General features: G+C 41.7%; 2 protein-coding genes across 4 annotated transcripts in view; both read right to left on the bottom strand.

Moving 5' to 3' along the window:
• Positions 1 to 363: 363 nt before the first annotated feature.
• LOC100195966 (Adenylate kinase) lies at positions 364 to 14514 on the bottom strand. 2 transcript variants are annotated; one of them, XM_014128468.2, is made up of 7 exons: positions 6975 to 7046; positions 6220 to 6254; positions 3308 to 3343; positions 2881 to 3044; positions 1382 to 1498; positions 900 to 1091; positions 364 to 450 (listed from the first exon to the last, which is right to left on the bottom strand). In XM_014128468.2, exons 2-7 carry the CDS (start codon positions 6224 to 6226, stop codon positions 382 to 384), a joined length of 585 nt encoding a protein of 194 aa, XP_013983943.1. In that variant the 5' UTR covers positions 6227 to 6254; positions 6975 to 7046; the 3' UTR covers positions 364 to 381. The 2 variants fall into 2 exon arrangements, with proteins under 2 accessions (XP_013983943.1, NP_001134467.1); NM_001140995.2 differs by lacking the exon at positions 6975 to 7046 and adding an exon at positions 14431 to 14514 and having other exon boundaries at positions 365 to 450.
• A 1093-nt stretch (positions 14515 to 15607) lies between these two features.
• The window catches only part of LOC106563264 (G-protein-signaling modulator 1), a 65576-nt gene continuing 60512 nt past the window's right edge, over positions 15608 to 20671 (bottom strand). For both annotated transcript variants that reach the window (XM_014128695.2, XM_014128694.2), the window contains exons 12-14: positions 20235 to 20397; positions 19821 to 20026; positions 15608 to 19559 (exon numbers count right to left, since the gene is read on the bottom strand). In XM_014128695.2, the coding sequence (XP_013984170.2) occupies positions 19371 to 19559; positions 19821 to 20026; positions 20235 to 20397 (558 nt within the window). In that variant the 3' untranslated portion in view covers positions 15608 to 19370. The remainder of the gene's footprint in view (positions 19560 to 19820; positions 20027 to 20234; positions 20398 to 20671) is intronic.

Below are 20671 nucleotides of genomic sequence, written 5' to 3' on the forward strand. Positions count from 1 at the left end.
GAGAGAGAAAGTGTGTGTGTGTGTGTGTGTGTGTGTGTGTGTGTGTGTGTGAGTGAGTGAGTGAGTGAGTGAGAGAATATTGCCGTATATGGGTGTCTGTTGTGGTTTGTGGATTGAAACAGGAGACTACAGTGTTGAATTAAGGCAGCGCTGTTCCTTAATGGCCTTTCATTATAACCAAGCTAACTAGGCACAGACATCAAATCAATGTCTATTCCACGCTGGTTCAACTTAATTTAATTGAAATGACGTGGAAACAACGTTGATTCAACCAGTGTGTGCCGTGGGAGGTGACTCGGCAGATTTGAGCTTCTTTTGGCATAAAATTGACAATTAGAAAAAAATGACCGAAACAAATTCATATCCAGTCATGTTTGCGTTTTACTTCAGGTCATCGATAGCTTTGGCAACGTGTCCAAAGACTTCATCCACGGGCAGCTCAGAGTCAATCTGAGGAGAATGAGAGAGAAAGGCATGAAATGAGATTGTAATGTCGGTGGCATTATCATTGTAAAATGCTAAGAATTTTGAGAGAGAGAGAGAGTCGAATTTTCAGAGTTTACAAGAGCTGCGAGTTAAGACACCTGGGTGTATTGTCACAATGCATATTTTGTCACAATGCACTTATTTATTTTTAAAAGAGCAGAACTGTTTATCTTACACTGTTCTATGACACTCTCTCGCTCTCTGTCTCTCTCTCATCTGATGTTGGGATTCAACCAGTGGAGGCTGCTGAGGGGAGGACGTCTCATAATAATGGCTGGAATGGAACGAATGGCATTAAACACTCATTCCGCTCCAGCCATTACCACAAGCCCGCTCTCCCCAATTAAGGTGCCACCAACCTCCTGTGGATTCAAGCATTGACAGTAGCCTATAACTAGTGGCACCAGTTTTACCTTCCTGACAATGCCGCGGCTGGAGTAGAAGGCGATGACTGGCTCAGTGGCTTTGTAGTACAGGTCTAAGCGCTTTTTGATGGTCTCCTCGTTGTCGTCAGCGCGACCGCTGGTCTCACCGCGCTTCATCAGCCTCTTGACCATGGTCTCACCCTTGGCGTCAATGTACAGCAGCAGGCAGGGGGCTCCGATCTGTGAGAAGACAAACAATGGTCAGGACAACTTTAAAAAGGTTGTTGAAATGATATAGTCCTTTTAACTGGGAGGTGATGTGCTAAAGAAAAATATATTTTGAGAGAAGAACTGTGGGAAATTGAGAGATGTTGAGCTTTTGGTGAATTTTGAAAGGACGGGACGCCTTAAAAATGCATAGGTTTCCCTACTTGCGTTCTGTGTCTTTTTGCACTGCTGCAACCTAATTGCCCAGCAATGTTAAAGTATGGATGTTCTGAATGTGAATCCATGTTCCTTTCTCATCTTACTTTCTTCTCGAACTCCTCGCCTTGCTTGACCTCACGGGGATAGCCGTCGATGAGGAAGCCCTTGGACACGTCGGCCTTAGCAATCATGGCGTCCTTGATCATGTCCAAGACTGTGTCCTGGGGGGGGGCACATGCACTATTTATTGACATGAAACACACGCACCTTCATAGAAAGATGTTGGAACAATTTCACTTCTGTGTTGAAAAGTGACAAAGTAACTTGTGATCACCAGGGGTTGGAACCAAAATGATTTTCCAAACAGAACCATTCTTTTTTTGGTTCCGTTCCACTGTTCAGACCAGCAAAATAAAGTTATGAACCGGTTCTGACACCAAAACAAGTAGCAGTTTACATCGTTCATTTCTGTTCCTTTTTAACCTCTGAAATATATATTGTTTTTACATTTAGCTTGACATTAAAATACTTCACCAATCAGTGCGGATGGAGCAGCTTGCTGTGGAGCGGGTAAGCGATTTAATCTATATAGGAAAGTTGTTAAGAGCAAATTGTATTTTTCCGTGACATCATGGTTTCATAATATCATAATGAAAGATAAACACACACACTATGCTGCTGTCACAGTGTAGAGCACAAGATGCAACTGAAATTTTGAGGGTGAGGAGACAGCGAGAGAGGATGGAGGAAGCTTGCCTTGAAGTGCTGGGCATCTTGTTATGACATGCATTATATTGAATTAGGCCCACAGAATTATACCTACGGAGGAGCGGCTTCTATTGAAGAACTTTGAATGTCTTTCACTTCCCAGTTGGTTTAACGTTGGACCAGAGCAAACGTTCGCTAGCTAACAATCTTACACAATAATTTAAAACACGTCTTACCTTTTTGTGGTTAATAAATCCAATGTGAAAGGTGAAAACTATAGTATTCTTAACTAGCATTGAAAAGTCAATCCATTCTTCACTAATTAAACATCTCTCCCAAATGTTTGAATTACGCTTCTAACGTCATCAGTAGGCTACAGTAACCTATGCTTCAGAGGGGAGGGGAAGTTAACCTACACACACGCACACCGACTGGCAAAGATTTCCAGCTGACAGGCAGACGCTAGAATAAGTCTGAGTGACAGATGAGGGCTTTGCATAGGCGCTTCGTTGTGACTGGAAAAAAATGCCCGAAACATAAAGGGTCATCATTAACCGGTACCCATGCTTTTAAAATAACAATTCTGTTCCGGAACAGTATTGATCACTTTTGTTTTCAGTATTTATTGGTTCTGTTCCTCAAATAATGTCATTATTTTCCTGTTTTTGGTTCTGTTCCCTGAACCGGTTCCAACTCTTGGTGAACACAATATCCGATTTAAAATGAGTGTTAACCTGATTTATTCATACTTATTGCAAGGAATTCAGCACAAACGGTACAATATACCTTAAACCTGTGTAGTTAGACTATATTTACTGTAGTAACAACATTGTTAACATGTTATTACATAGTAACTGCTTTAGGGATGACTGTGTGCACTGTCCCAGCCACTCACCAGGGGTACGAGCTCTCCCTTCTGCATGATGGCCTGGAGGGTCTTGCCCCTCTCGGAGCCGGATGCTACCTCAGCACGCAGCAGGTCCCCAGAAGACAGGTGGGTGTAGCCATACTTGGCCACCACCTTCTCACACTGGGTGCCCTTACCAGAGCCAGGCCCACCTAGGGGACACATACAAGGAGGACAGGGGTTAGTGTTGGTTGGTTGGTGAATCCCATCTAGCCATAACCTTAGTGGTGGTTGGTTTATGACACAGGGCTGTTGTGTATATTTACTTTATACTTTAGTGCATTCTTTCAAGAGAATTATTGACTTCACCTTATATCAGACGTAGAACGTGCATATGCCTACATTTTGTGCTGCGTTGCCTGATAGTGTTGATTTTAAAATAAGAAAATAAGATGATATATTATATTTCACTCACCTACAACGAAGATGATCTTGGCGTCCTTGATTTTGTCTAAAAGGAACAGAGGCAACAGAGAAACATAGCTGGTAGTTCTAGAAACAACTTCAGATGATTACTGGTTAAACCTGCAGCTTGCTGACAGTAAACCAAGTTCACTAAAAGTTTTTGTGGGAGTGTAACAAACCATCATCAGAACGGACAATTTGTCTGGAGCAGCTTGCTGAGTTGGAGCAGCTGACTGAGCAACCCATCTTGACATGGATCCTCTCTGACTTCTTGGACTTATATACAATGGAGTTACCTTGGCAACCTTCGCCAACCACTTCACAATGCTTTGTGACCACATAGAAAATGGCCCCTAGCTACAGTAGCACTGGGCTAAGATTAGCCAAAGTCAATGTAGTCACACATTTTGTAGCAATTTGGGGTGTTTGCATAATGGTCTGAGTTATTCCACATGAGAATATGCAGTGTTTGAGTCACTAGGGAATCCAAAAGTACTGTACCTTTTTATTAAAGGCTTTTGAGATTTGTACATCTGAATTGGATAAGAGTCAAGCAAAAACACTGTAAACCTATCTATCTTCAGAAAGTATTCACCCCCTTGACCTATTCCACCTTTTGTTACAGCCTGAATTCAAAATGGATTAAATAACTAAAAATCTCACCTATCTACACACAATACCCCATAATGACAAAGTGAAAACCAGCTTTTTAAAAAAATGTTTGTACATTTGAAAATGAAAAATAGATCTCATTTACATAAGTATTTTACACCCCTAAGTCAATACTTTGTAGAAGCACCTTTGGCGGCGATTACAGCTTTGAGTCGTCTTGGGTATGTCTGTATCAGCTTTGCACATCTGGATTTGGGGATTTTCAGCCATTCTTCCTAGCAGATTTTTTCAACCTCTGTTAAATAAGATGGGGAGCGGCAGTGAACAGCACTCTTCAAGTCTTGCCACAGATTTTCAATGGGATTTATGTCTGGGCTTTGGCTGGGCCACTAAAATACTTTCACATTCTTGTTCTGAAGCCATTCCAGCATTGCTTTGGCTGTATACTTGGGGTCATTGTCCTGTTGGACTGTAAATCTTCACCCCAGTCTAAAGTTGTTTGCACTCTGGAGCAGGTTCTCATCAAGGATTTGCCTGTATTTGGTTCCATTCATTGCTCCCTCTGTACATACCAGTCTCCTTATTCCCTACCGCTGAAAAGCATCTCCATAGCATGATGCTGCCACCACCATGCTTCACGGTAGGGATGGTGTTAGAAGGGTGATGAGCCATGCCTGGTTTCTCCAGACAGCGCTTTGCATTCAGGCCAAAGAGTTCCATTTTTGTCTCATCAGACAAAAATGATCTCAGTCTTTCACGTGCCTTTTTGCAAACTCCAGGCATGCTGTCATGGGCCTTTTTCTCAGGAGTGGCTTCCGGTTTCTGTCTAGCCACTCTCCCATAAACCCGAGTGCTGTAAACCCGAGGGCTGTGGTTAAGTGCTGTAGAGACTGTTGTCCTTCTGGCAGGTTCTCCCATCTCAGCCAATAAACTCTGTACTGTCATTGGGTTCTTGGTCACATCCCTGACCAAGGTCCTTCTTGCACGGTTGCTCAGTTTGGTCGGACGGCCACCTCTAGGCAGAGTCTGGGAAGTTCGATATTCCCAATGATGGGAAATTGAAACTTTCAAGACTCTAGAAATTGTTTTATACAAATGCTTCATCTCAATTCTCAGAGCTCTACATACAATTCCTTGAACTTCATGGTATAGTTTCTGCTCTGACATGCACTGTCAACTATGGGGCCTTATAGAGACAGATGTGTGTTTCTTTCTAAGTCGTATCCAAACAATCGAATTGGCCACAGGTGGACTCAAATCAAGTTGTAGTGACATCTTAAGGACAATCAAAGGAAATTGGATGCACCTGAGCTCAATTTGGAGTGTCATAGCAAAAGGGTGTGAAATATTTCTGTATTTCATTTTCAATACATTTTCAGAATTTTCTTAAAACAGGTTTTCACTTTGTTATTATGGAGTATTGTGTGTAGATGTTTGAGAACAAAAATCTGTTTAATCCATTTTGAATTCAGGCTCTAACACAAAATGTGGAATAAGTCAAGGGATCTGAATACTTTCTGAAGGCACTGTATCATTCACTGATAAGTAGTAGCTATAAGAAGTAGCTAAGAAATCCCTTTCTTTTTGAATGTTCCCTCATCTAATAATAAACAAGAATAGAATGTATAGCTACAAACTCATATAATGTATTTTCCAATTTGAGTGTTGTGTTGACTATGAAGGTACAGCACAGTATGTTCCTTTCAGATGTGGCAATATCGTAAATAACCAGAAGAGGTCACCATAGCCTAAGCACACACTTAGGACCAATGACGTAAATATACACTGGATGCCATGCCATGCTATGTATTGGCCATTGAGAGGCTTTGAAGCCACCGGTCGGCCATATTGGCACTCCCCAGTAGGTGATTTCCTTCATAGGAATGAATGGAATTCTACTGTATTTCAATTACAAGGACAAAATTACATATATTTAAGTATTTGCTATTGTACTGGGGACAGTAACATTAGTAATCTCAAAAAATGATACTTTAAGAATGGTTTTATATATATTATTTTCATTTTATTATGTTTAGCTCACAATATAATTAAAATGTATGCATTAAGCTGTCTAATAGAAAAACCATTGCATGGAGGAATGAAGACATTAATAAATGCATTTCTATAGTTTGCCAAATATTTTCTACAATGTGGGGGAGTGTCAAGATGGAGACGCATTTGCTTCTACACAGCACCCCATCTGAGTCATCTAGTGTATATATAAATCATTGCTTAGAACACAAGTCCTTCCCCCATGAGAAAAGTTTTATGTTAAAGGAGACCAACATATTTTTCATTTGCCATAATTACCTGCCATCTTGATCTATAAGGGTTATTCCTTTTAACTGAAATAGAAGAGAGAAAAAACAGAAGTTAGCTTGTATATTCAGAGCTAGTACCACTTCTTAGCCTGCATTTGACTCCATGCAAATAGATGCAGAGTCTCATTTTCCTATTTCAAAGATACCAAAGACAGTAATATCAGTCAGTAGCTTTAGTTTTTTTAATATTGTTGTGTCCTCCAAAGCAATTGATTTTGGGTGAGTACTGTGTTAGTGTACTTACTTATTCATGTCAAAAGAATTACAGCAATTATGCAATCTGAATAAATTATCATAGTAATGCAGTAAAGCCTATACTCATAATCAGTTTTGACATTAAGACAGTTGTTACTTTCTTACAATTTGTGAGAATGTTTCCTCAGAACAAACACAATAGCATTTGTATTTATTATGTAACTTGAATGTAACTTAGGAACAATAAACCCAGTCCACAGAAGGGACTCATTAGAATGCAGCATCAAGTAAAGTCAAAAGCATTACTTCCACATATCTCAAGATGGACAGAATCAATGAGAGTAACATTACAGTATCTGATCACTCAGCAGCAGGTTACACCACTCAACAAGAAATTAAAGCAGAACCTGATGTTCCTTAACATCCCCAAAAATCACAACCAGAGCATAGTACCATCCCTGTGCAAAAACTGTATGACGGAATGGAATCGGAATATTTCTGATTGCAGTAAATATGAGTTAATATGACCAAATAAAATAACAGCCTTACTGTTCCCTGTGCATTTTCATCCGGCCTTCCTAAGTGCCACAGGGAGGGAGGAAGAGGGAGAATCATTTCTGGGTGCGTCAGGATGGCATGTGTAAACAGATCTCTCAGCTCAAGTGGCTGCCCGCCTGGGTCATGTGATGAGGGTGAAGCCTAGCCGTGTGGTTATTTTGAATGATGCCTGAAACAACTGGATAAAAAGTTGGAGAGAAAGCTGATCCTGTATAAATTGTTGTGGAATAAATGAAAAAGTCTGACATGAGCTGACCATGAATCAGTCATTGCTGGCTGAAACAAAGGCGGTGGCGGGGAGGGTGCTTTTCAATCAGTTGTTGAGGGATAAGTGTAAAACTCAACGTGCCTTGGGATAGGAGGAGCTGACCCTACAATAAGCCAGCGAGAAAGTAAGAAGTCTGCTTTCGTTAGATTAAGAGTGTTGGGTCACTAGTTTGAATCGCAGAGCCAACTAGATGAAAAATCTGTCTGTGCCCTTGAGCAAAGCACTTAACCCTAATTGCTCCCGTAAGTCGCTCTGGATAAGACCGTCTGCTAAGTGACTCAAATGTAAATGTAAAAAGATTACTAATACCTAACCCTAACCTTAAATTAAGGTGAATTTTTACAATATAGACCATTTTGACTGCAGCTGGCAGATCTAAGGGGAAATCTCTCAGAATATTAGGTTCATTAGGGACTGAGTAGAATAATGGTTGTATGTTTGCTTGTGTCATGGTAATCATTTTCAGTGCATAAACTCACAGGTTACCAACAACACACTAAGGGCATTTCTGGTTTTAAATATCCTATGATTCATTTTGCAGTGACACTGTCAGACACGGGTAGGCAGGTAACTAGTAGCATCTTAAGTCACAAAGCAAAGATGTTCCTTCATTTTCTTTGTGATTTATTTATAATCCACCATAAAAAAAAAGCCACAGCTCAGACCTGTTCCACAGACAGGCTCAAGTATACTGTACATTTCACCCTTGGAAAAGCATTTCAATATGGCAGCCTGAGCTTGATAGGATTATTCCACCCCACTCACAGAGGAGGAAGAAAGAAGTGGTTGAGTTTCACTGAACCTCTTCACCATCCTGCTACCCTACCTTGGTTTTTCTCAGGTCCAGGATGGCAGGTTTTATGTAGAGCTCTTGACTCCGTGTCCTTTGTAAATGTCACCCAGGCATCTGAGTCAGCTCTGTGCCTCTTTGGGACACCCACCCTGGCCTATTATGGTGCCTTCACTAGGCTGTGCAGCCTCCTTGGCATGCCAAACACACACCTCCTCCAATCAGGAGAGGACCGGGCACTGCCCAAGCAGCTGGGGTTACCGACCGTTAATCATGGCACCCTGGCCATGACCCCACTCTCCGAGGATGTCTCAAGGGGAGTTTGGATATGCAAAAAACACATTTCCAATTCACACATGCGTATAATTCACGTGTGCATGTGTGAAATGGGACAAATACAAGCACCCACCAAATTATTATTATATCATGAAGTATGGTTAACTTGACATGAGGTGTAACGTGTGCTATATTATGGTACACAGCACTATGTTGACCCTTACATTGACCATTACGTTGACTGTTATGTTTTTTACACTAACCATTTCCCAATGGCCACTTCTTTTGTATGTCTTTTTTGGTCCTGTCCAGACTGGCAGTCTTTTTTTGGTCCTTCTTTGGTGCAGTCTAGGCCAGCTTTGATTTCAACGTCCAAGAACGTTGATTTCTGGTCCGGTCCTGACTTTATTTGGCCCAAACATAGACATGGTTCAGATTTGGTACGATCCAGACCGGACCAAATCTGAAGCAATCATAGACATCTATGCTTTGCAAGTTTGGGCAGTGCCTCACAGTACATTACAGTAGAGTACACTATATTATAGTACAGTAAAGTATAGTGTACTGTATTGCACCCTACTGTACTCTACTGTACTCTACTGAATTAAACAACACTAAACTCTACTGTACTCTACTGAATTAAACTCTACTGTACTCTACTGAATTAAACTACACTGTACTCTACTGAATTAAACTACACTGTACTCTACTGAATTAAACTACACTGTACTCTACTTTACTATACTGAATTGTACTCTACTGAATTAAACTCTACTGTACTCTACTGAATTAAACTACACTGCACTCTACTGAATTAAACTACACTGTACTCTACTGTACTCTACTGAATTAAACTACACTGTACTCTACTGTACTCTACTGAATTATACTTTACTGGGTGATTTAACTATTGACACGATTTCATCAAGCTGCCCACTCATGAAAAAGCTTCAAACTGTAACCAGTGCCTGCAACCTGGTTCAGGTTATCAGTCAACCTACCAGGGTAGTTACAAACAGCACAGGAATTAAATCATCTACATGTATTGATCACATCTTCACTAATGCTGCAGAAATTTGCTTGAAAGCAGTATCCAGATCCCCCGGATGTAGAGATCACATTATAGTAGCCATATCTAGAGAAACCAAAGTTCCAAAGGCTGGGCGTAATATAGTGTATAAGAGGGCATACAATACGTTCTGTAGTGATTCCTATGGTTTTGATGTATTTGTTGGTCCGTGGTGTGTAATGAGTAGCAAACAGACACTGCACTTGACACATGTATGAAATTGCTTATTCCAGTTACTAAGCATGCACCCATTAAGAAAATGACTGTAAAAACTGTTAAATCCCTGTGGATTGATGAGGAATTGAAAAATTGTATGGTTGAGAGGGATGACGCAAAAGGAATGCCAAATAAGTCTGGCTGCACAACCGATTGGCAAACGTATTGCAAGTTGAGAAATCATGTGACTAAACTGAATAAAAAGAAGAAGAAACTACACTATGAAACAAAGATAAATGACATAAAGAATGATAGTAAAAAGCTTTGGAGCACCTTAAATAGAATTTTGGGAAAAAAGGCAAACTCAGCTCCATCATTCATTAAATAGGGAAGGACATTCAACAAGCACAGCACCTACACAAATGACTGATGATTGGCTGAGATAAATTGATGATAAAAAGATTGTGGGGACTGTTTTGTTAGACTTCAGTACGGCTTTTGACATTATCGATCATAATCTGCAGCTGGAAAAATGTGTTAATGCTTTACACCCCCTGCTATATTGTGGATAAAGAGTTAACTGTCTAACAGAACACAGAGGGTGTTCTTTAATGGAAGCCTCTCCAACTTGGTTTCTCAAATGATTGCCTCGCCTGGTTCACCAACTACTTCTCTGATAGAGTTCAATGTGTCAAATCGGATGGCCTGTTGTCCGGGCCTCTGGTAGTCTCCATGGGGGTGCCACAGGGTTCAATTCTTGGGCTAACTCTTTTCTCTGTATACATCAATGATGTCGCTCTTGCTGCTGGTGAGTCTCTGATCCACCTCTACGCAGACGACACCATTCTGTATACTTCTGGCCCTTCTTTGGACATTATGTTAACAACCCTCCAGACGAGCTTCAATGCCATACAACTCTCCTTCCGTGGCCTCCAACTGCTCTTAAATACAAGTAAAACTAAATGCATGCTCTTCAACCAATCGCTGCCCGCACCTGCCCGCCCGTCCAGCATCACTAATCTGGACGCTTCTGACTTAGAATATGTGGACAACTACAAATACCTAGGTGTCTGGTTAGACTGTAAACTCTCCTTCCAGACTCACATCAAACATCTCCAATCCAAAGTTAAATCTGGAATTGGCTTCCTATTTCGCAACAAAGCATCCTTCATTCATGCTGCCAAACATACCCTCGTAAAACTGACCATCCTACCGATCCTCGACTTCGGCGATGTCATTTACAAAATAGCCTCCAATACCCTACTCAATAAACTGGATGCAGTCTATCACAGTGCCATCCGTTTTGTCACCAAAGCCCCATATACTATACACCACTGCAACCTGTACGCTCTCGTTGGCTGGCCCTCGCTTCATACTCGTCGCCAAACCCACTGGCTCCAGGTCATCTACAAGACCCTGCTAGGTAAAGTCCCCCCTTATCTCAGCTCACTGGTCACCATAGCAGCACCCACCTGTAGCACGCACTCCAGCAGGTATGTCTCTCTGGTCACCCCCAAAGCCAATTCCTCCTTTGGCCGTCTCTCCTTCCAGCTCTCTGCTGCCAATGACTGGAACGAACTACAAACATCTCTGAAACTGGAAACACTTATCTCCCTCACTAGCTTTAAGCACCAGTTGTCAGAGCAGCTCACAGATCACTGCACCTGTACATAGCCCATCTATAATTTAGCCCAAACAACTACCTCTTCCCCTACTGTATTTATTTATTTTGCTCCTTTGCACCCCATTATTTATATTTCTACTTTGCACTTTCTTCCACTACAAATCTACCATTCCAGTGTTTTACTTGCTATATTGTATTTACTTTGCCACCATGGGCTTTTTTGCCTTTACCTCCCTTATCTCACCTCATTTGCTCACATTGTATATAGACTTATTTTTCTACTGTATTATTGACTCTGTTTGTTTTACTCCATGTGTAACTCTGTGTTGTTGTATGTGTCGAACTGCTTTGCATTATCTTGGCCAGGTCGCAATTGTAAATGAGAACTTGTTCTCAACTTGCCTACCTGGTTAAATAAAGGTGAAATAACAAATAAATAAATAAACAAATAATCCAGGTAGAATCAGGAATTTCACAGGGCAACTATCTAGGCCCATTACTTTTTTCAATCTTTACTAATGACATGCCACTGGCTTTGAGTAAAGCCAATGTGTCTATGTATGCGGATGACTCAACACTATGCTTGTCAGCTACTACAGCGACTGAAATGACTGCAACACATAACAGAGAGTTGCAATTAGTTTCAGAGTGGGAGGCAAGGAATAGGTGTGGCATATCAAGAAGCTGATTAAACAGCATGATCATTACACAGGTGCACCTTGTGCTGAAGACGATAAAAGGCCACTCAAAAATGTGCAGTTTTGTCACAACACAATGCCACAGATGTCTAAAGTTTTGAGGGAGCGTGCAATTGGGATGCTGACTGTAGGAATGTCCACCAGAGCTGTTGCCAGAGTTAATTTCTCTACCAAAAACCACCTCCAATGTCGTTTTAGAGAATTTGGCAGTACGTCCAACCAGCCTCACAACCACAGACCACGTGTAACCACACCAGCCCAGAACCTCAACATCTGGCTTCTTCACCTGCGGAATCGTCAAAGGGGGAGAGAAGGGGATGCTGAGTAGTATATTTCTGTCTGTAATAAAGCCCCTTTGTGGGGAAAAACTCATTCTGATTGGCCTATGCCCTCCCAGGCCCACCCATGGCTGTGCCCCTGCCCAGTCATGTGAAATCTATAGATTAGGGCCTAATGTATTTATTTCAATTGACAGATGTCCTTATAATTCAGCAAATCGTTTGAAATTGTTATTTTGATATAATGCTTACTTCATTGAGAGTGTATGTGCAGTTGAAATTTGGCCATAGAATCAATGACTGAAAAATATGTATTTTCAACATTGGGAAGATACGTATTTTCACCTTTCATTCAGCACCTAAAATGCACCTGATTTCAACATCTGGAAAACATGTATTTTCAACATCCCCCCCAAAAATGTATTTTCGACATCTGGAAATGACATCTTTTCACCTTTCATTCATAATTTTTTTGTTATTATATTTTATATTTATTTAACTAGGCAAGTCAGTTAAGAACACATTCTTATTTACAATGACGGCCTAGGAACAGTGGGTTAACTGCCTTGTTCAGGGGCTGAACGACAGATTTTTACCTTGTCAGCTCGGGGATTTGATCTAGCAACCTTTCGGTTACTGGCCCAATGCTCTAACCACTAGGCACCTGACAGTAAAGTCTGGACAAGACTGTATTTTCAACTTAATTTTGCTTACTGGGTGTTAGCTGTGTAAAATAGGACTATTCCAGTGCCCATGCCATTTCTATGGCCTATCCACTGTCATTATTGAGGCAGGGTTGCGTGTGTCAATGTCTGTTACCTGTAGAGTTCCAAAGGTACCTTAGAGTATTCCTTTTTATGGTTTGAGTGCGAGTCCCTTTGGAAACTTACAGACATTTTTGTTCTCTGACGCACTGTCCGCCATCCATTCTAGCCTAGTCGCAAAACCATCATACTGGCTTTCAATGTCTGTTCGCCCACATCCCGAAAAACTTTCCTTTCTCCAGGATAAAGGACATCAAGAACGCACGAAAGAAGCATACATTCAAAATATTGCACTACTTTCCTGCAATGGACATTTTTCAATGAATACAAAATGATTCCACAGACACTAACGTTTCAGCACCAAGGGCAGCGTCATCTGAATGCTCCAGAATCAACCCATTCAATTTCCTCACGTAAGCCACGTGCGTAAAACCTGTACCAAGAAGCATCTGCTAACCCACTCACCACCTCTCTCTTTCCCCAGCATGTGTTATTGGTGTCCCCAGTCATGCAGTTCAGCTATTAAAAGACCCTGTCTGTCCTCTCCGCAGCTGTTCCCAGATACCATGTCAACCATTCGCAGAAAGCACATGGAAGGCTGGATTGCACTTGCTTAGCTGGTAAAGCCAATGTAAGTGTAGCATAGAGTATTTAGCAATAAGCACATAATCTGTCATTACAACTGCAGCTCTCTTATGCAAAGCAGTTGATGTACTGTATTGTATGTGGTCCTCCTGAGGTACTGCTCCTTTAATAGTGGTGATATCCATTTAAGGGAAAGCAGGAGAACTTTTTGACATCATCAGCTCAGTCTGAGTTAAGATATTGTATGGTCTTTAAAGAGATATGGTTGGGGAGAAAGGGAGAGAAGGATGTGTACTGCAGCTGTGTGGTGTGTGACTTCCAGGCGGTAGGGCTTTTCTGGTTTGGATCTTCACCATTTACTAAGATGAACCAATAGCATAAAAAGACATGCAACACCCCGCATCAATGCAACGTGCTGTAAACACAGGCATATTGCAAATAACATTACAGTGGGTTGGTGGGAATGAGCAACCGGACAGGCATAGCAGCACGTTGTTTTTTTCATGAAGGATGAAAAAAAATTGTAAAAACAGCCAAGCCTGTTATTTTGATCTCCTACTGTGCATGCAGTCCAGGCATGGTCTAGTCAACTCACACATAGTGTGACACACACTTCATTTGGCTATGACATTCTTACACCATAGCAGAATGAGGACAATGCTACATACAGTACACAAGTGCCTGAGCTACCCTTTTCCTCAGCATTCCATAGCCTCTAAATGCATTGCATCAAAGAAGCAGTGGCAGCTAGGGTCAGGCGGCACTTCACAGTGCCACTCTCTCTCCCTCTCTCCAGCCAGTCAAGCAGCCCTGCCCACTATTCCCTCACAAGCTCCTCTCTGTGTTCCTACGGCACAATTATCCCCCAAGCCCCGCTTCCTGCGCTTTTTATTCCTCTGCACCGCTGCCATTGTGTGGCTGTCTGTCCTCTGTACTGACCTCTCTGTAACGTTGCGGCTCTGTCCACAAGTGTGTCTGTCTCTGGATCCTGTGTGTGTCTGAGCAGTGTCCCTGCTGCACGGCAGCTCTCTCTCCCCCTCCTCCACTTTTTATAGCACAGCTCAGCCTGCTCAGACACCAGTGCATTCTGGGAAAAGAGGAAGAGAGAGGAGTTTGGGGTTTGTGGGCAGTGTGCCTTCAACTGCTGTAAGAATGTATTATTGTCATCATGCGCTGTGTGTTTGATCCACGGCAGCTCCCTTTGCATTTACAGTTTACATCCTTGAGGAGAGGTTGTTTAATCGAGGGGAAGAGAGAGTGAGCTAGGAAGCTAGGGAGAGACCAAGCTAATGAGGAAGTCAGAGGGGGATTATCAGCTAACTGCAGATTGATATGGTGTTCCTTTTAATATGGAATGAACCAACTGCTGGGGAGGGGGGGGTGGCTACGTAGGAGGATTGTGGTCTGTTCCAGCAGAAGACTTGAGTTGCATGGGAATTACCTTGCCTTTGCAACAAAAAATAAAAAATACAAAAATCCCATAGCGAGCCTCCGCTGTAACATCATAGAGGAGAGGGTGTTTACGTGCAGGAAATGCCAGGAATTATCAAAGAATTCTCAAACAATAAAATAACAATGATGCATCTGTTTCTTTGCAATAAACAGGAAATGAGCCATTGTGCTAAGGTGAACCACAACTCGAGCTGTATAAAGAGCACTGCCTTTCTTTGCAATCGAGTCACTGTTGTAATCTCCTTTGGAAAACAGAGAAAAGCAAACCAACATGTTTGGTCGGTTCACTGTGCCTCGCCCAACCAAGGGCAAGTCATTGACACTCCCCATCCTTTTTTATGACCTTGATTTTAGTTGTTGATATAAGGAGTCGTTCTTGTCTGGGAGAGGAGACTCATTTGATAATGATGATGCAAAACATTACATATCGGATATCTAAAGACTATCCAGGTCTTTGGGTGGGGGGAAATTGAATCATACACTGCACCAATTGGGTATGAACATAAGAATGGTTCTGCAATATAGTATGGGGTGTAATCAAAAAAAGGTAGCCACAACAACACCTACATGCAATGTGTTGAAGCAAAGCCGGTTGTTTGAAAGCAGACTTTCTTATGGTAATGTGTAGAACACTGTTGATGGGACATGACGACAGAGGCACATAAAACATTGGAATCAATATTTTATTAAAAGCAGACGGGACATCTTCATGTCCTCAAATGGAACATAAATACAAAAAATATATGTACATATGGTAGTGACAAATAGAAGCGTACCGGATAGATCTGGACCAAGTTTATCCTTATAAGAGATGGAAAAATAGAGGAAACTAGCTCTGTTTGGAAAACAGTGGGGACCTTGTAAGCCTCTTATTACAGAGATCGAGATGAATCATATAGATCACGACCCATCCTGAGTTAGGTTTATGACCCACTCTGGGATAGGGTCATGACTCTTGAGGTACAAAGTAGAGCTACACGGTAAAACTAACATTTACAAATGGAGTCCCAAAGAGGAAGAGCAACAAAAATGTCCATTATGGATCATCAGTTAGGCAACACGTTACTGTACGTTTAGATCTTACTACAAGCCGTTTTTGTTTCATTTCTCCAGTATACACCTGTCTTTGGTCCACTGGGTCTGCTACAGGATAACTCTACAGGATAATTCTGATAACCACAAGAGAACAGAAATACAAAAGGCACTAACATTTTTTGCAAATATACTCTAACCTTTACAAAATGATCTGCAAAAAATATGCAAAGTATATACTGTACAGTTAAGTATAGCTTGTCACTGAAATAATAAAAAGTGCTTAAAAGCATTATACTTGCTCACAAGATTACATCCTCAACCTCATCCTCAGGAATTACGAAAGTCTCATTTCCAATGGGACACACCTTACAGCTGTAGTACACATGTTTCTCCACAAAGGGACAGTATATCAGCAGAATATAAAACTAACCCCTCCTAGACAATTGGAAACTGAAGACTAACAGCTGTGGAAATGTAGAAGGAGATCCCTGCAACACAGGATTGTGTGTGCATAGGCTATACATCTACTCCTGTGCTGTCCTAAAAAAGTCCCGATCCATTAGACTGTCAGCTATAAGGTCATTGGTCAGAGACAGGTTGATCAAGTTGATGGCATTGTGGGGGCTTAACCACTAGACATTTGTTGATTGCAATCAGTATACTGCCTATATACTGCACTATTGGCACTTCCATGGCCTAACTGAAGAGATGCACTTTGATTCGAGCTTGATTCAACTCTCTCTAAAACAATATTTTCTTGACATTTTGTATACTATTATACATAAAATGTACTTTGATAAATGTATAATATTTTGTTTTAAACCTGTTTGGACTCCAGAAGACGAACTCTATAATGACTAGACTATAATGACTAGACCTTGACTAACCATGCTGCTTTATAATTATTCCTGTAGTCTCTTGAGCTGTTGTCTAACACTGAATGCAATTTTGACACAGAAAACTTGTCACCAAAAATACCAGCAGCAATCGTCATCCTTCAAACCAAATACTTCTCCATTATACGCTTTGAAATCACCGACCCCTGATACTTAGGAATACAATCGGAGTTTGAAAAAAACGGACTTAAGGCAGTAGATGGGGTACAGTAAATATCTTGTTGGCGTCTCAAACCCTAGCGAAACACTTCAAACCTTCATTCACATAGATTTCTCCTAGAATTTGGATTTGTACACCTTTCAAACCTAAACAGATTCACAACAGCTGAAAGGGTGCTACCTATTGCACATGGTGTTTGGATCTTGCGTCACACATCAACCTAATTTACTTCGATCCCTTCAAGGATCTCCTCGAGTGGTGGCCCAGGCAGGGTTGCAGACCAGTTGATGGCACCAGTACATGATTTGGTCACACCCCATGATAATGACCTCACCTGTGACTTATAATGTAGCTGCATTTCATAGAGAACCAGGAAAGTAATGAAAAGCCATCTGGTAAATTAGCATGCCTTTGCAGGGCTTGACATTCAGGTAAATTTGCCAGTGGCACACCGGGCCAGTGCCAACTGGGAGCTACTGGCGCCAATGAAAAGAATACTCTCCTGGTAAAGCGGATGATGCACGCTGAGCAAGTAGCTTATAATGTCCTACCCTCCATACAGAAATAATTCAATTTTAACTTGACAGTATCATATTTACATTGATTGTTTGGAGGGAAAAAAATAAAACCTTTGCACAATCTCAAAAATTGTGTTAATAGCTAGGTTTCCATCCAATCAGCGACAGATTTTCATGCGAATACTCAATACTTTTCCCACCAGAGATGAGTTTCCATCAAATTGACTTGATGTGGATAAAAGGCTGTGTGCGGCACATACAAATTATTTTTGAGGTTACCAAATAAAAAAATGTTAAATGGGTTTCCATCGCATTTTCAAGTCTACTGATGGTTGTGTGACATTTTTTGTTGGTGAGTTATATAGCGAATGTGCCCACTCTGGTCTTGGCTCGTGCCCTCTAGCCAACAGCTTGTAGATACAGTGTGGGCATAGCCTACATGATGAGATTATTATAGTCAAATGGCAGCCAAGCATCATGTCACCAGAATAACACCCTCGATATGTATTGTATAGGAGCATCAAGCTCATTACCGTACATTTTCAACAGCCCATAAGCTATTTCATCTGTAGCCTAATAAACTGCATGGTTTCCCAAGTCGTAGTGGGAGAACCTCACAACATATCATCACGTGACTCCAAGTTTACTTTGATATGATGATCAATATTTGTGCATAAAGGCGTTTCCACCACCATTTCTCACTAATTAATTTTACAGACACAAAAAGATCACACCTTGTGTAGCGTATTTTGTTTTGTCAATATTTGGAAAGATTACCGATATATTAGCTGTTTACATCTGGCCTGTCGTGAAATGTCTTATCCGACATGTACTTATCCGACATGTACTTAACTCACATAAAAAGGTTGGATGGAAACCTGGTTAGTGTTAGCGATTTTGAACAGTCAGTCTACAAGTGTAGAGCCCTATAAAATCAGTTTTGGTAAATTCAGTTTTCCCGGTTTAATTGAATAGTTTTCCTTGTTAAATCCAGGTTTTCACTGTCAAAATCACACTTTTTTTTTATAGGAAAACTACAACAACTTGGATGTTTTAAGTCCACAACAATGCTTAAACCACATCAGGAGACCACATTTAAGGTCTGGGAACAATCCAAAAAAGTATAACTGGAGAATTAAGTTGCATTTAATTAAATTGCCTAGCAGTGTTTTTGTACTGTGCAATGTACAGTGTAGGCTACACTGACAGTTTGCGAAAAATGCTCTGCGATTGATACAAATCATTATGATATCTTTTTTTTTTTTTTTTTTTTACCTTTATTTAACTAGGCAAGTCAGTTAAGAACAAATTCTTATTTTCAATGACGGCCTAGGAACAGTGGGTTAACTGCCTTGTTCAGGGGCAGAACGACAGATTTTTACCTTGTCAGCTCGGGGATTTGATCTTGCAACCTTTCGGTTACTAGTCCAACACTCTAAACACTAGGCTACCTGCCTCCCCACATTCTGTCAGGTAGTCCTACTTTCCAGTCAACATTTAATTGGGAAGGTTTTTTAGGAAAGCCTTTAGACACGTTCATTCAAACAGTGCATGATGACTGAATTGCACATCACAAAGATTCAACCAAGACTCCGGACTAAACTTTTGAATACCTGGTTTGCATACCCATTGTTGCTGCCCACTGCTGTTAGAATAAATCTTGATAATAGAAAAAAAGCTAATTGTGAACCAAAAACTAAGATGACAAGCAAAACATTTTCACTGACACCCTAGCGACCAATTTAAAGTTGGTTTTGCATTGCCAAGTTAAATGGTCACAGTCTCAAACCCTGCCCCCAGGGCTGATTGCTTGGGCCCCTAGCTGGAGTCCCCGGATGGGTCGGAGTCGGGCCCGTCCTGTTCATCTGAGGGGAGGTGGACCCGCTGCTCGTCCATGCGCTTGGCCTGTGCTCTCTGGATCAGACTGAAGAAGTCCTCGTCAGGCACCGTGGGAGCCCGGGGGCTCCCTTCTGGTGGGGAGCACCGCTGGTCATCAATCCTGGAGGACTTGGTTTAGACCATGAGAGTGAGATAGACAGTGAGAGAGAAGGAGAGACAGACATCTAAAATTGCAATTCATGAGTGCTGCAATTTATGAATCCTGCATAACCTGAGATGAGCACAAATATTTGGGTCTTTTACCTAAATTACGCATTGATTGATGTCAATGGGAGACTCAGAATCAACACGAAAAAGAAAGTTATTAGCACAGATCTATGGTTAAGATTCAGCCCATAGAGATGCTGAGGCAGTGAGACATGGCCTTACCTGGCACTTGACGAGCATGTTGAAGAAGTCATCGCTGGGCTCCTGGGGGTCTGTGTCAACACACAGGTGGCCCAGGTTGTTATGGGTGATCCTGAGGCCGGGCAGGTTGCTGACGCTGACCCGCTGGTCATCCAGGCGACGGCTCTGGGAGCTGACGATCAGGTCAAACAGCTCCTCTGTCTGGGGCGAGGTGATGAGCGCTGGATCTGAGAGAAAAGGGAGTTGGATTATATTCATTTACTGTAATTGACCCCCAAAAAATCAATGCCACACATTTCTGACTAGAGATGTCCAGCAATGTGTGCTTTGAGTGATGCATTGACATCAAAGGAAGTTAATGGAAGTAATGGAATTCCCAAGTAGTATCAGGGATCCTCTAGCTTTAGACTGCACAGCACTAATTCGCTAACCTACCTAGCATTTCATTAAGAGAGACAGCCCCTCCATTCTCGCCGTTTTCTCCATTCTCTATGTTCGGGTCGTCAAGGTGGCAGCGCTGGTCATCCATGCGGCTGCTCTGAAACTTGCTGAGGAGGTCGAAGAAGCAGTCCTCATCAGAGGGGTCACGACTTAGCTTCTGAAACAGAGAGACATGGACGCTAAGTGATAGAAGAGGCAGCACAACCTTTCATCCCACACACACTGACCCAATTGTCTCTTATATCCTTTTTATGTGGTTCATGTTTGGCTTGTGGGGCGGCAGGTAGCCTAGTGGTTAGAGCATTGGGCCAGTTACCTAAGGGTTGCTAGATCGAATCCCTGAGCTGACAAGGTAAAAATCTGTCGTTCTGCCCCTGAATTAACCCACTGCTCCTAGGCCATAATTGTATATAAGAATTTGCTCTTAACTA

This window comes from Salmo salar, chromosome ssa11, assembly GCF_905237065.1.
Source record: "Salmo salar chromosome ssa11, Ssal_v3.1, whole genome shotgun sequence".
Classification (NCBI taxonomy): Eukaryota; Metazoa; Chordata; class Actinopteri; order Salmoniformes; family Salmonidae; genus Salmo; species Salmo salar.